At 53.5% G+C, this 16,247-nt stretch overlaps 1 protein-coding gene across 1 annotated transcript in view; it reads left to right on the top strand.

Annotated features, from left to right (window-relative positions):
* The first annotated feature begins 27 nt into the window (after nucleotides 1-27).
* Nucleotides 28-16,247, top strand: part of TTC7B (tetratricopeptide repeat domain 7B) — a 245,588-nt gene continuing 229,368 nt past the window's right edge. The window contains exon 1 of the mRNA XM_007471886.1: nucleotides 28-148. Coding sequence (XP_007471948.1) covers nucleotides 28-148 — 121 coding nt within the window. The remainder of the gene's footprint in view (nucleotides 149-16,247) is intronic.

A 16,247-nucleotide genomic window follows, 5' to 3' on the forward strand; every position in this document is an offset into this window, starting at 1 on the left:
GGGCTGGCCGGGCCCGGCCAGGCCGCGATGGCGACCAAGAAGGCGGGCTCGCGGCTGGAGACGGAGATCGAGCGCTGCCGCTCCGAGTGCCAGTGGGAGCGGATCCCCGAGCTCGTCAAGCAGCTGTCGGCCAAGCTCATCGCCAACGGTACGCGCCGGGCGCTCCGGCCTGGGCTACTGGAGGCGCCGCGGCCTCCGCCGATCACCGGGCCGGGCCCCCGAGGCCCGGCGGGGGCGCGGGCAGGGGCGCGGCCGGGTCACGAGGGCGCTGCGCCCGGAGATGTGCGCGGCGGGGCCAGGGCCTCGGGAACCCGGGGTCCGCGGAGCGGCGCGGTGGGGGCCTCCTGCGGCCGAGGGCTTGTGCCGGGCGTCCCAGAGTTCCGGTGTGCAGGGCGGGCTTCTGCGGAGTCAGGGGGTGGGTGTCTCGGAGTCGGCTGCTGTACTGGGGTCCCAGGGGGTCAGGGGCCGGCCTAGGGGCTCTGAGAAGTTGGAGGTGATGGGGGGAGGGTGCGTCCTCAGGACTCGGGTGTGGATGTATGGGGATCCAGGGTGTGTGTATGGTGTACTCGGAGTCACGATGTATTTACGGGGGTCCTGCGAATGGGGGTGGTGAGCAGAGACCCCTGGGAAATATGCTCTGTAAGCAGATGGCGTTCAAGGGGCTCCAGGTGGAAGTCCAGGCTTGGGGTGTGTGTGGGGTGGTGGTGGAAATCAGGTTGAGATGTGTCCCGGGGTCCAGAGGGTAGGATGTCGAAGCTGTGGATCTAGGGAGGTCGGGTTTGGGAATATGGGGGAAATAGAGTCAGGGGAGTCAGGATGGAGAATATTGTGGAGAGAGGTGGCAATGTGGTTGAAGAATGTTGGGAAATGGAGTTGGGTGTGTGAGGGGCTTGGGGCCTAGAGGAAGAGGGGGTCGGAGAGATCCAAGGAGTAGGAACCTGGTGCCTGGAGTTAGTCTATGACCCGGTTGACTCAACTGGTTCTCAAGCCCAGTGGAATCAAAATTGCATCCAAAATCCCATTTCAGAGCACAGCTCCACGTGTCCTTATTTGTTTTGGAAGCAAGTATCCTTAATATTTGCTGGTCTTTTAGTGCCCGCCAAAACCGCAGGCACCAATGCACTGGCGAGAGGGCAGAGGTTTTGTCACATTTCATGTCAGGCTTCCTGAGGCTGGGTGAGCACATGTTGGCTGAACAAATGAATGAATGAAAGAATGAATAAATGACACTGTTCTGAGAACGGACCACCACACTGTTTTCAACCTTCTCGCCTCAAACTACCCAGAAATGGAGAGGGAGGTCGTGTGTCCTCTTCAGGAATGGTTTATATTTGTGCCTTTTATAGTATCAGAGCCTCAAAATAAGAACTTGGTTTTGTGCACTCTCAACTGTGGTACCTTGCTTTGGGCCGGTATTTCCTGGGCAGGTGCAGGTGCCATGATCATACCAGGGGCATGGAGGAAGCACAGACCTACCTGGGCTCAGCATGTGGAACATGTTGACTCTTCCCAGTTACGCGAGCATTTGAGGAAAAGGTGTTCAGTCCCCTGGCCGCCAGTGGCAGCCTGACCTTGCTGTCCCTGTAAGGGTCACGAGCTTGGCCTCTTGCTTCTCTTCTCCGTACCTTTGTCACTTCCCAGCTGTGTGGGCATATAATACCTTCAGGGCAGGTTGATCTTAGGATTAAATAAGTTCATTTGTGAGCCCCCTGGTTTTTCCCTTCAGAACCCACTTGTTCCTTGCTTTATTTACTCATTCAACCAATATTTGCATGCCCACATGTACCAGGCATCAGCAGTGGTGAATAGCACTGACCAAGCTTCTACCGTCATGCACTTACCTCCTCTGAGGAGACAGATGGTAAGCAAATATGGACATAGTAAACAGGGTAGCTTCAGATAGTGAGAAGTGATTTGAAGAAAACAGACAAAATCATGTGACTGAGAATGATGGGTAGGGGAGGTGGGGTTACTCAAACTGTGGTGGTCTCTGGAATGAGAGGGTAGATGGGCTTTCAGTGGCATGAGCTGATCTTACCTTCACGGCCCCTCTAGGCCTGGCTCCCTTTCCAAGGCTTGGTCCCTAGAATCTAAGCCACAGTCATTAATGGGGCTTGCGGGGGGAGCAGGTTGTACAGGGCACTGTGGTCCATGGGTCCATGTGCAAGTTTGGTTTGGGGAAACTCATGAGAGAGAGATTTCTGCCCCAGAACCCACATGGTAAACAGCAGCCATTGATGGCCAAAGGTCACACAGACTAGAAAAGGTCAAAGAGATTGCTCAGGAAGATTAAAAAAAAAGAAAAAGCAAAGAAAAAGGATGAAACAAAACAATTATTGTGGCTTTCCTTTGGGGTTCAGAGAAGTGCTTGTAGGAGGGTCTTTCCCTTTCTTTGGCTGATGGGGGCTCCCTTGACTGGCAGTGGGACTTCCTCCTGGCTTTGGGGGCACCAGACCCACCTGGGTGCACTAGACCTCAAGTTTTGGACAGATTTGGTAAAATCCCTAAGCTAAAACATTTGCTGTTTAGAATAAGGACAGCGAGTTAATGTCATGTTTATCATACTAAGACAGTTACCTTGAAGGCAACCACAGGCAGAAAAGGGCACCGTCTTTGGAACCAGCCAGACCAGTGCCTGAGTCCTGGACCTGCCACTTCCTAACTCTGTGACCTTGGTCAAATTACTTAACCACTCGGAGCCTCAGTTGTTTCATCTTAGAATGAGGATTAAAAGACTTACTGTGTAGGGGTTGTTATGAGATTCAAAGGAGTCTAAAGACTCCCAGGGCTAGCCACAGAGCCTGACACCTTAATAGGCAGGCCCTTCATTCATTCACTTATTCATTCATTCCACAAATACTGAGTACTTGCCAATGTGCTAGTCACTGTTTTAGGCACTGGGGATCAACCAGTGACCACATCAGACAAACATCCCTGCCCTTATGACACCCACATTCTAGTAGGGAAGGGGCAGGGAGACATTTAAATAAAATCATGAAGTAAAATGTCCAGGATGTCAGATGGTGGTAAGTGGTATGAGAAGAATAAAGAGGGGAAGACGGAAAAGTGCTTTGGGGGGGGATGGGGGGTGGGGCTTGTTTAAATGGATGGCCGGGGAAGGCCTTGATGGAAAGGCAGCATCTGAGATAAGAGCTAAGCTGGTGGAGTGTGTTCCAGGGAGGGGACTTCAAGGGCAGAAGCCTGGTGAGGGCAGAGGGGCGGCAGGGCCAGATGGCATGGGGCCTCATGGGTCATGGTTAAGGCTTTGGGTTTTCTCTGAGTGATGTGGGAGCCCCGGGAAGGTTCTGCGCAGAGGAGTCACTGGTTCTCGCGCTCCCGCCTGCAGCGAGCCTCTCCGCTCAGCACGTCAGCATCTGTGCTCAGGCATGGCAGCCCCTCCCCATGGAGGCCGGTAAATAGCGGACACTTTCAGAGCCTGCTGCTCCAGCCTGACTCCTTTGAGATAAATTGGTTTAGATAATTTTGCCAAGAGGTGTATAAGGAAGAAAAGGGCCAATGCCAAGCTGGAAACAGAGCCCAGAAGTTCCTTTTCTGCCTCATACCCCACTGCATTCACTGTTTTTAATCACTCCAACTCAAGGAACCAAAATGTGTGGCAGCCAAATGCCAGGCCCTGATGAGTTCCAGCAAGAGAGTGGGGATGGGAATACATACAAGCTAAGGGGGATGGGAGAGTCCACTCAAGCCCAGGCTCTTGCTACCTGAAGTGTGGTCAGGGGTCCAGCAGCATGGGCATCATCTGGGAGCACGTGAGGAGCGCACATTCTCAGGCCCCACCCCAGACCGGCAGGGGATTGGTGGGCACAGGGAAGTGGGAGGGGCCCTGGCCTGGAGATGGCGTGGCCGCCCGAGGGGCCAGGGGTGAACATGGAGAACTGCATATCGGCTTCGTCGGCTCACAGGTCAGCCGTGGCCCTGGGAGGGCAGTCCCAGCTGCCTTCTCTCCCCAGAAGGTCACCCTCTAGCCTCCTGGTGGTTAGGTTCACTGCTGTGTGAGAAAGTGCAGTGATCTGGCCCCTGGGCTTCAATTAGGACTCTGGCTGGCTGGGTGACCTTGAGCCAGTTACTTAACATCTCTGAGCCTGTGTTTCCTCATCAGTAATATAGGGTTAATAATACCTAACCCATCAGGGTGGCTGTGAGGATGAAATGAGTTGATATATGTTAAACTTGGTATTTGCAAAATACTGGTGTTCACTCCCTCCTGCTGACTCGGCACGACCCTGGGCAAGGCAGGCCAGGTCCTGGCTATCACCTGGTTGGGAAAAAGTGTGGGAGACCTCGGGATGACACACCTGAGCTGTGCCTGCTCAAGACTTCCGCATAGTTCAGTAACAGAACAGGCCTTTTGGAGCCTGCACCTGCCCCGAAAGACAGCCGCTCGCTCTGAGGCGGTGTCGGCCCCTCTCCACTTCCCCAGCCTGCTCAGCTTCTCAGACGGGCTCAGTCGCTGAGCTCACTTAGAGCAATTAGGCCCTAATCATAGTGTCTCCTGAAGGGACCATCGCCCTTCTGGTTAGGTATGATTTGGGGTCACTTTAATTACCTCTTGGTGAGGGGTAGGTAGGGAAGTGGTGCCTGAAACAAAGAATATTTAGGGGGCAAAGTTTGGTTACGAAATATACTTAGACCTTTGAGTGAGAGTGACATTCTCGCCTTTGCCAATAGCTGATATTCCTGTGGTTTGAAGGAGGGCACGGGTGGCATTGTGGCTTCCCCTTTCGGAGGAGGGCCGGGCTCGCTCAGCCCCCTGGAGATTTCCCAGAGAGGCGGAGAGGTAATGGTGGACGGGCGGCCCCTCTGCCCGCCCGAGGGGCTTCTTGGGAAACAAGGCTGAGGTGTATCTGAGAGCCTGCAGCGGGGTGAGACGTGTAGGAATGGCTTCTTTGGACACTCCTGGGGTACGGCAGACTCTCGGGAAGCCCCCAGACACAGGGGAAGGAAACTTAGGAGACGCTCCCTCCTGGCCTTCCCAAGCCAGCGTCCTGCTTTCAGATGCTCTGTCCTGCCGCCCTCTGAAGGACATGCCTTTGTGGCAGACCACACGTCCTGATTTTTGGATCCAGAAGATTCACTTATTCCACAATGCACATGGGTGGCTCTGAGCTAGGCACTGGGGCTCACGTGGTCACTGTGGTCAGGGCAAAAACACTGTGACCTTGTGGCTCCACACAGTGGGGCTGGGGCTGCCCAGCTCCTCCTGCACGCCGCCCCCCGCCCCGTGCCCTGCCTCCAGGGCACAGGAATTTCAGGCTCTGATTGGAGAGGAAGGAGGATACCCGACATCCATCGCGTGGCCAGCCAGCCTTTCCAGCCTGACCTCCATCCCCTTGGAGTGCGGGGCCCCTCCGTTGGCTGGTTTGGCCTCCTGGACCTTCTCGCTCCCCTTGCTTTTCATTTCTCACCTGTGCTCAAGCTGTTGGGCTCCAGAGCCCTCTCTGCAGGTCAGAAGCCTAGCCATCTGTCAAGGTCTGGTTCAGGTTCCTCCTAGCTGTCCTTCCCTCACAGAAAAGGCTGTTGGCCTCTGAGAAGACAACCACAGAGAGTTAGAACCAGATGGGCCCTGAGCGATCACACTGGATAACAGTTTTCACACTGTCCTGTCAAGAAAGCACCCTGGTGACCAGGTGGGCAGGCCTCACTCACTGGAGCAGGTACATTTTCCCTTAAAGTTTCCTTTGAAGGAAGGGCTAATGTGCTTAAAAAAACACATTTGAAACCCACTGATCTAGTCCAACCTCCCCATCTTATAGATGAGAAAACAGGCCCAGAGAGAGAGGTGTCTTCCTTAAAGCCACCAGCCGACGATGGCAGAGGTGAGCAGAGTGGGTCAGAGGTCTGGACCCTGGGTCAGAGTGTTACTCTGCCTTGTGAAACCCCATGTGTAAAGTGGGGACACACGTCCAAAATTCCTTTTCTGAAACCCTTGGGGCCAGATGTGTTTCAGGACGCAGAATTTTTCAGAGTGCAGTGTATATACTGGACATTACGTGACACTCCCCGTGGGGTTAGTGGCAATGGTTCATGAGAAAACAAGCAGTATTTCTGCATCAAAACATATCAACAGTCATTGCAAAAGGGATAAATAGACTCCAGATAACCTTATGTTGGTTCAGTTTAACTGCCCAGTAAGTTAACAACAAAACCCAGCTTTTGGTTTGTAGAGAGGTCTGGATTTTTGAAATTATCGACAAGGGATCGTGAACCTGTAATAACAGTGCTAAACTGGTAAGGTGGCTGGAAGGACCACATGAGAACAGAACAAAACAAACAAGCCAAAGAGCACCTGAAAGTGCTTTTAGCCCGGGGCCTGCACAGAGTAAGCCCTTAGACAGCAGAGATAGCATGGGCTGTCTCGTGGTGGGTGCTAGCGTCTCCCACCTCCCCGCTCAGGGCCGCTTCCCCTCCCCCACACAGTCTGCTGGGCATATGCCTGGTCTTCCCACTGTGGTGGTCCTTCTGAAGGGCAGAGGGTGTGCCCCTGCTTTAGTGGGCCACCAGCCTCCTAGCCCACACTGGGTGTGCTGTGTCGAAGTGGCCCGCAGACTTTCACCAGGGGAGGCTCCCGACCGCTTGGAACCGGTCTTTCAGGAAGCAAGGCTGAGGGCCTTCCAAAATGGATGTGAGGGCCAAGGTACAGGTGATGACCCCGTCCCTGCGGAGTGTTGCGCTGCGGGGACTGGTGTTTACCTGTGGAGTTGGTGGTGTCCATCCAGCATTCTCTGCCTCCACTCATTTTGCTTCTTCCTAATTGAGCCCTGATTTTGTTCAGCGGTCGGCCCCTCTGAGTGCCATGTGTTTTATGGTAGGTGGGCCTTGGCCCCAAGGGTCTACTCCCTTGCCTGTCATTGGTTGAGGCATGAGCATGTGACTCAGCTCCAGCCCATGAGGCATCAGAGACATCTGCTGTGGGAGGGGGCTTCTGGGAAGGATTTCTTTATGCTTAAGAGTGAAGTCCGTGCTTAAGAGGGAAGAAGAACGTTCTCTCTTCTTGCCCTGGAAATGGTTCATGCTTTTGAGACGTGGAGCTGCAGCCATTTTGTGCCAAGAGGCACTCGGCTCAGGAGTGAGGGGGCTCCGTGGGTTATGGAGGGTGGGGACACGGCGACACAGGGAGAGCCTGGTCATGCTGCCGAGCTGCTGACGCTCCACGCCTGCAGCGGTCCTTCCCTGGACTTCCTGTTACCTGAGATAATAAACGCCTTCTTGTTGAAGGCTTGTTGAGCCCGGTGTTCAGTCATTACTTGCTGCTGAAGGTGTTCTAACTGGTGCACCTCTTCGCTTACCCAGAGCACCTGCCGCCGGCCGGCTTTGCAGCAGGCTGCACCCAGAGGGCCTTTGCTCGTGATTCACATTGCCCTCAAGTGGGTGGATTCCTGCCCCTCTGGGTGACCTTGTGCTTGGCAGGTGGTGGAGGGTTCCAGATCTTTGACTTGTGTGAAAGCCCTTGCTTCCCATCTGAGGAGCCAGGAAGAGGGAAGAGGTCTTTTTCTTTTTAATTTTGAATTTTTATACAATTTGGAAAATTTACTTTCCATCTACAGTTATTACAAATATTGGCTATATTCCTCATATTGTACAATACATCCTTGAGCCTATCTTACACAATACTTTGTACCTCCCACTCCCCGACTCCTGTATTGCCCCCTCCCCCAACCTGGTAATCACGAGTTTGTTCTCTATATCTGTGAGTCTGCTGCTTTTAAAAAAAAAAAAATTATTTATTTTTTAATAATTTTTTAAATTTACTTTTGGCTGTGTTGGGCCTTCATTGCTGCACGCAGGCTTTTTCTAGTTGCAGTGAGCGGGGGCTACTCTGTGTTGCGGTGCGCGGGCTTCTCATTGCGGTGGCTTCTCTTGTTGTGGAGCATGGGCTTCAGTACTTGTGGCTCATGGGCTCAGTAGTTGCAGCTCACGGGCTCTAGAGCACAGGCTCAGTAGTTGTGGCACACAGGCTTAGTTGCTCCGTGGCATGTAGGATCTTCCCGGACCCAGGCTCGAAGCCGTGTCCTCTGCACTGGCAGGTGGATTCTTAACCACTGCGCCACCAGGGAAGCCCCCTGTTGTATTGTTTAGATTCCACATATAAATGATGTCATGCAGTATTTGTTTTTCTCTGTCTGACTTATTTCACTTAGCGTAATGCCCTCCAAGTCCATCCATGTTGCTGCAAATAGGAAGAGGTCTTCTGAGACGTCTCAAAACCATCCCTGTCAGCCAACAAGATGAGACTGAGCAGAGTTTGGCACATGGGTGAGATGAGAGCCACGTAAACTATAAAGGGCAGCCGCAGCCACAGGAAACCTGGTGTTGTGGCCTCAGCCCCTGCTATTCTCCAGGTTTGTCTGTCCCTGTTCATCAAGCACAGCACGTGGTGGAGGTGCCAGCACCAGGCAGAACAGATGTTTTTTGGTCCTTTCACGGGCCTGCCAGACATGGAGTCAGAATCCCCAGGTATTTTCCCTCTGAGTGACCTTGTGCACATTACTTGAACCACTGAAACCTTCGTTTTCCCGACTTCATGGGTGTTAAAACAGTGCCAGTGAGGAGGGAGAATGAACAAGCATTTCTTTTTTTTTTTTTTTGCGGTACGTGGGCCTCTCACTGTTGTGGCCTCTCCCGCTGCGGAGCACAGGCTACGGACGCGCAGGCTCAGCGGCCATGGCTCACGGGCCCAGCTGCTCCGCGGCATGTGGGATCTTCCCGGACCGGGGCACAAACCCGGGTCCCCTGCATCGGCAGGCGGACTCTCAACCACTGCGCCACCAGGGAATCATGCTGGATTCTGAGCATGAACTTTTACGTGGATCCCGGTTAATCATCACAACAGACACTTGGGGAGTGGGGTCGGGGCTGTGATTCCCATTCAGGGCACGAGTAGACCGAGGCTTGGAGATGTTCATAGAATAGGACTGTAGCCCACTTACGACTCTAGTTCCATTATTCTACACTAATGTTTTTCTGAACTTTTCAGATCAAAGAATCACCGAGCCGGCTTATTAGAACCCAGTTTGTAGGGCTCCACACCCGGTGATTCTGATGCAGCCTGTTTGGGTTGGGGCCTAGGCTTCTGCACTCTTTATAAGCTCCCAGGTTTTGCCAGTTCTGCTGGTCCATGGACACTCTCTGAGCTGCACCGAATTAAGGGAGCTCGGACATTATGGATTGCCAGACCTCTCCTCTAGGGTGGCGATTCTCGGTCCAAGATGCGGACTGGAAATCTGCATTTCAAAATTGAGCCTCCGGTGATTTGTGTCATCAGGCATGTCTGAAAGGCCCTGCCCTCAGCCACCATTCTTAGCATTTAAGGAACACCTCCTGTGGAGCGGGGCTGGGGACGCTGCACCAGAAGTAGAGCGAGCCGGTCACCAGCCACAGGAAGCTTCCCGCTCAGGGCAGTCCCTCAGCCTCTGGGCAGCTGACTCACCTGGGGCTGCTTGGTAACTCGGAGTCCCAGGCTGGGTCTGAGCTTCTGCTTCGGGAAGTCTTGGTGGCGTCGGGTTCAGGGAACAGGGTTGTTAACCAGCACCCTGGGGATTGTGGTGCAGGGAGTTCCCAGACCACACTGAGACATAATTGTCCAAGTGGTGGGACAGTGTCACCTGCGGCCTGAGGAGAACAGTGACAGCATCATTGAAAGCTACAGGGTGCAGCTGGGTTACTGGGCGCTGAGGGTGGTGGGTGAGGCCTGGCAGAGCGTGGCTTTAGGTGGCCTCTTCCGGTCTTAGCACCGAGAGTCCTGTGTCCTGGAGCCCCCTCAGTCCTAGGCAGTGGGACAGTAGTTCACCCTCTTAGGCGGATGGAGGTATTTTAGCAAAGAGGAAAGGAACCTAGTACAGGAGAAAGCGGTGGATTTTGCCCTGTTAGATCCGGGTTCAAATCCTAGGTCTAACACTACTGCTTGTCCGGCCTTAGGTGAATTACTTAGCTTCTCTGAGCCTCAATCTTTATCTCAAAGGTTACTTTGAGGAACAAATAAGATAATGCAGTTTCTAGCACAAGCATTATCTCAAGCAGCCTCACTGCATCAGGAGTATTGTGTGTGGAAGGAGGGTAGAAAGTTCCAGATACTCAGTCCTTTACAGGGTGTGGACCAAGTGGGCAGGACAACAATAATAGCAATGATAGCAAAGATGCTTAGTGGCGGTGGGGTTCTTTTTGTGCTGAGAAGCTGACAAAAACCCGTGTCTGCTGGGTCACGGAACTAGTAAGCGCTTCAGCCCAGGTCTGACAGATGCCTCGGGCCTTCTCTTCCAGCCACCCATTCAGCGCCCAGTGAGCCTGGGGTAGGATGTAGGGGTGCTGCCATGGGTAATGGGGACACGAAGATGAATGAGACCACTGGGCTGGCCACCCCAGGAGGGCACGGCCTTTTGTTCTTTTGTTCATTGCTCTATCCCAAGCACCAATCACATGGCTGGCACACAGTAGGTACTCAACTAATTATTCAATGAACAACTTGGCCTGTCCTCTGGAGGAGTTAACTTGGATTCATTTACTCATCAGACACCTACTGAGCACCTCCTGGGTGCCAGGAGACTTGGCGGACTGGGCTGAGGGCTGGGGGTGGTGGAGGGACTGGGCTGTGGTGGCCCCCGGGGAGGGAGTGTCCACCTGCACGTGGTTGCACATCTGAGCCTCTTGGTGTCGTCCTAGTGTGACTGGCCTGGGCCCGCCTGGGGCTGATGGATCGCTGTTCAAGCTGGCTGCCTGTGGCCTTCTCTCCCTGTTTCTTGGGCAACTGCAGGGTGGACACTTGCTGGGAGGCCCATCCCAGGGAGGGGTTCCGGACCCCTCGCTGCCCCCCTTATCCCTCTTTCCTCCTCACGTTCAGGCTGGCTCAGCCCCTTTGCCGCAGGGCCGGGCTCCATTGAGGAGCTGGCCCCTCTGGCTCTTGTAGGTTCTGAAGCAGTGTTCTCTCAAGTCAGCCAGCCTTGGAGGAGTGTCCAGCTGGTGAGATGATACCTCTGAGGGGTGGGTGGTGCCCAGCCCAGGGACCTGCAGTCAATGCCACCCTCCCTTCCCTGGTCCACCAGGCACCAGGCCAAGGCAGTCAGCTCCCCACTGAGTCTTGGGCCTAGAGGCCTGGGAAAGTGGGTCTCCCTGGCCCCTTGTAGCCGCCGCACACCCTGTGGCAGGCTCCCCGCCCTGCCCCAGCACACACGCCGGTGGTGTCCAGTCACCCTTCTGCCTGGAGTCTCACTTGGAGAAGTTCCTCAGGCCCCTCAAACCTCACTTGCTTCTCACACCCTCCTGAGTGTCCCTGCTGGTCTCTGCACACCACCGCACAGGACTTGGTGGTGCCCGCCTCCCTACAGACCCTACCCCTTGGAGGCAAGGACTGGATTGGGGCTTTGGATCTTTAGGAGGAGCTTGCTGAGTCCGTGTGGGTGTACGTTTAACAAGCCTGTGTGGGGCTGGCTTCCTGAGAGAGCCATTTCCAAGCCTTCTGGGCTGGCCCGATAACAGCCCCCCTGCCCGCTAGACTCACTTCCTGCCCTGCGGAGCTCTGGGGACAGGTCAGGCCAACTCCAAGCTCATGACTTTCAAGTTACCTCGTCTTTTCTTAGACGAGGTTTCTCTAGGGGAAGTGCGTGCGTGTGCGTGTGTGCGTGTGCATGCGTGCGTGTGCTTGCGCGTGTGTGCGTGTGTGTGTGTGTGTCCAGCATACTTGTCTACTCTGCCAGCACAGAGGAAGCGTAGTCTTCTGTTCCCACATTTTCCTCTCCCGCCCTGTCCCTCAGCTTCTGCATTGTGTGTGGATATGAGGAGGCACTGGCATGAGGCCTGGACCCTGACTCTCCCAGAATGTCGTTTCTGCCAGCTTCTTCTGAGCTCTTACCCTTTGCCTCACGCCATCTTTGCCTGTCAGTAAGAGTTCCAAAGTAGCCGGGCCCTCCGAGCTGGGTCACAATGTAAACAAAGCTAGTGGAAGGGGAGCAGTGGGGCCTGAGGTAGACACGGGGGAGGTCTGGTCTTGGTGAGCATCGTGCCCCGACTGTGTGCCAGGCACCCCGGCGGAGGGAGCTGTGTCTCCAGAGACTCAGGTACTTGGTTGGGCCATGTCTGTGGAGGGCGGACATGCTTATTGATTGACTCATTCCAGAAATGTGTATGGGACGCCTGCTGTGTGCTGGAGGTGGAGTGTGAATGTGAGAGCGATAGGATGGAGGGAAGAGCTAAGGTGGTAAGTTACAAGGATCTTGGTTTTCACTTTGGGTGAGGGGGGGAGCCATTGTAGGGTTTGAGGGGAGGGGTGACCTGACCCGACTTAGATCTGAAACAGGTGTAGGGCGTGTAATCCATATTTTCTAGTCAAGGTGTGTGCCCTTTTCTTCCCCATCCTCCACCGTGACAGTGTCCCTCCCCTGGTTTGGCCCAGTTCTACCTACCCGTGGGTCTGGCTGAGGAACGCCCTCACCTTGCTGACCACGTGCCCCTGGTGACCAGTGCCCCTCCTCCAGTAGGTCTGCGTTCCCCCTTTCCAAAATGTCTGTCGCACGCGTTCTTTTCTCTTCTTAGACCCTGTACGTCCTCTGAATGCCTTGCTGTCACCCCTCGCTCATGACCTTGCCTCATTCTTTGTTGAGGAAATAGAAACAATCAGGAGACCAGCTCGTTTCCTCCCCCCGAGTTGACCTGCTTTCCTCCTGCCCTGCTTGGGGGCCTCAGTTCCTTCCAAAGGCCTGCAGCCCTGAATCCCTTTGCTCTGAATCCCTTCTGTCCTCGCCTTCCCAGATCGGCCTCTGCAGTCCACTCTCTGCCTCCCTGGATCAGTTCTCTGTCTGGCTCTCCTGGACCATGCCCTGTAGGATGCACACATGCCCTAGACTTCCTATTGGAACCGTCCTTAGCCTTGCATCGCTGTCTAATTACTGCCTCATCTCTCTGTTCCCTTTTGGCGAAGGCTCTTTGGAGAATCGTCATCTCCTCTGCTCACCCTGGCTCGGCTTGTATCCCCCTGGGCTTCCCCGAGCCTTCTCATATTAAGGTCTCCCCGCCCCCCACCCCAATGTTGCCTCCATGTTACCAAATGTAATGATTATATTTATGCTCTTATCTTCCTGGATATTCCAGCTGCTTTGAACCCACTTGACCACTCCCTCTTTCTGGAAACTTCTAATCTCAGTCTCTCTTTCCTGGTCCTTCCCACTCAGTCTCCCCCAGCTTTGATGTGGACCCTCGTCCACTGACATGATTTCTCTACTTGGATATCAAGGTGTCATTTAACTTGGTTAACACAGAACTCTTGGGTATTTTCTTCCTCACCTCAGCACATGGCAAAGTGCTACCACTGTCCGCTCTACTGTGCAAATCTAAAATCTAGAATTTACCTTTAATCCTCTCCTCAACCCTCGTGGATTAGTTTCCTGCTGCTGCTATAACAAATTACTGCAGATTTTCTGGCTTAAATCAATACAGATTTGTTTTCTTTCGGTTCTGGAGGTCAGAAATAGGAAACGGGTCTCATTGGGCTAAAATCAAGTGTCGACGGGACTGCATTCCTTCCGGAGGCTGTAGGGAGGAGTTTGTGTCCTCGCCTTGTCCAGCCTCTACAGGCTGCCCGCACTCCTTGGCTTGCGGCCCCACCTCCATCTTTAAAGCCGGTGGTTCGGTGTCCTCCAGTCTCTCTCACTTTGCTTCCATCACCACGCCTTCTTCTCTGACTCTGACCCTCCTACCTCACTCTTCTAGGGACCCAGTGTGCCCACCCAGATAATCCGGGAGAATCCTCCCATTTCAACATCCTTAACTTAATCACATCTGCGAAGTCCCCTCTGCCAGGCAAGGTGGCATATCCACAGGCTCCAGAAGTTAGGACATAGACGTCTTGATGGCACGAGGGGTGGCTACTATTTTGTCTGCCATAGCTCCAGTCCATTCCATTAGTAAGTCTGGTTTATTTTCTCTCCAAACTATGTCTCAGTCAAATGATTTCTCCCTCTCTGCGCTATTTCTCACCACTTACCCTCTTGTCCAAGTGTCTGTCACCTCTCGCCCGACTACTACAGCAACCTAACTGGCTCTGCCTTTGCCTCTGCCATGCTCCAACCCCAAGTTCATTCTCCACACAGCAGACAGAGGGATCTTTCCAAAACCTACATCAGATCATTGCACACCCCCATTTACCCGCAGCGCCCAACCAAAGACTTGCGATTGCGCTTAGAGTGAATGCCAGACTCCTCACCTCAGTCTATGAGAAAGTTCATGATCTGCCTCTCTGTCTGTCCCCATCTTGACCTGTTCCCTCTTTTCCAGCCACGCTGGCCTTCTTGCTGTTGCTAGAACACACCAGCTGTGTCCCCACCTAGGGCCCTTACGTGAGCTCAGAGGATGCTGTTCCCTCAGCCATTTGCATGGCTGACTAGCACATCATTCAAGTGTCAAACGCCTCTCCTTGGAGACTCTTGCTGTGATCTGACCACCCAGTTTCAAGTAGCCATACACTTGCTCACTGTCACGCCACCCTGCTTTAGTTCTCTGCACATCTCTTACCACTGTCTGGCCTTTCTCTGGTTTGTCTCTGTCTCCTCTGTCCAGAAACGTAAGCTCCCTGGGGGCAGAGGCCTCTCCTGTCTCATTCGCTGCTGTACGTCCTGGTGCGGGCTGGCCGGTGCCTGCACGTGCAGAGCCCTGTGAGGTACGTGGTTAGCTCAGGCGGAGGGAGCACCTCCCAGTGGACCCTGAAATGCATCTCAGATGATGCCTCGAACTTTGGCAGGAGAAGGGAGGCAGGCACGGCATGTCCAGGCACCCTCTGGTGAGACACGGCCTTGGAAGGATGCTGAGGGCCTGGAGAGTGTGTGTGAGAGGCTGGCAGCCCAGGGAGAGCGGGTGCTCATTTCTCAGTAGTAACTGCAGACTTAAAACATCTTCACATGGTTCTGAGATGGTGGAGTACATGGTGGGAAGCCCTCTGTGGGCGCCCAGACCAGCCGCTCTAGATTCAGAGTACACTGTAACACGGGCCATCTTTTTTCCTTTTAAATTAGACAGTTAATACTTTCTAGGTAATGAATGTACATGGTTATTAAGACCTAATAATGCAAAGGAGTATATAGTGAAAGCAGCTGCCTCCTTACATCATCTCTGTGTCCTGCGCCCTTCCACTGAAGCGACCATTCCTGGGTGCCCTTTCAGAAACACTCAGTGTACCCGTGCATTTATAAGGAAGTATATTGTTGGTTTTTGGCTTTTACACACAGTAGTGACATACTGCACTCCCTATTTTGTATCTGTCTTTGAGTTGTTATCTATTACTCTGTAACAAACCATCGGAACACTTAGTGCCTAAAACAACCACGTTTTACTGTTTTTCATGATTCTGGGCTTATCAGAGCTTGCTCCTGCCTCGGTGGCCAGCCGTGGGTCAGCTCAGGGATGCTGCTGCCCTTGGCTGGGCGCTCTTACCCGGCTGGGTCTCACCTGAGACAGCTCAGCTCTGTTGCACATGCCCTTTCAGCCTCCTAGGTCCAGGCCAGCCAAGCATGTTCTCATGGTGGTTGCAGAGAAGCAAGAGGGAAGTGGAAGTGAATAAGCCCTTTTCTGAGCTTCTGTGTGCATCAGATTTGCTCCTGTCTTATCAGATGAAGCAAGTCATGTGGCCAAGCCCAGGGTCAGTGGGAAAGGCCACGAAGCATGTAGATTCAGGGAGGTGCAGCCAGGCTTCCACGGAGCTGTGTCTAGATCTGTTCCCTTTGTTTAATGGACACAGTCTGTCCCATTGCCTGGGGTACACCGTCATTCATTTAACAGGCCCCCTGTCGTAGTTCCTATCCTTTGCCATTACCAGTAGGGCTGCATGTAGTAAACTAAACATCCCTATACGTACATCTTTGAGTTCAAGAGTGCGTGTACCTATGGGAGAATTTGCTAAAACTGGAATTTCTGGGTCGGATGGTACAGGTACGTACATTGTTTTGTAGGTATTGCTGAGTTGCCCTCTGTAGACACTCCTTTCGATTTATACTCCTCCCAACACTATCTGATGGTCTCCGTTTTCTTGTCAACACTCTTTGGGAGGCAGGAGGGTCCCAAGTGCTGCAAACATTAAGGTACCTGTGATTTACAAGAAGCCAGAGAGACGAGGGGATGAAATTCAGAGTTCCTACGGAGACTGGGAAATGGAGAGCCTGACTGTCTTTGCTGGATAACAAAGGGCACAAACCAGTTCCTCCTTCAATAGGGGTTTGTTTTTTCCTCTTGGATTGGAGCCCCAGCAGGAA

The sequence above is a fragment of the Lipotes vexillifer genome, unplaced genomic scaffold, assembly GCF_000442215.2.
Source record: "Lipotes vexillifer unplaced genomic scaffold, Lipotes_vexillifer_v1.1 scaffold751, whole genome shotgun sequence".
NCBI lineage: Eukaryota > Metazoa > Chordata > Mammalia > Artiodactyla > Lipotidae > Lipotes > Lipotes vexillifer.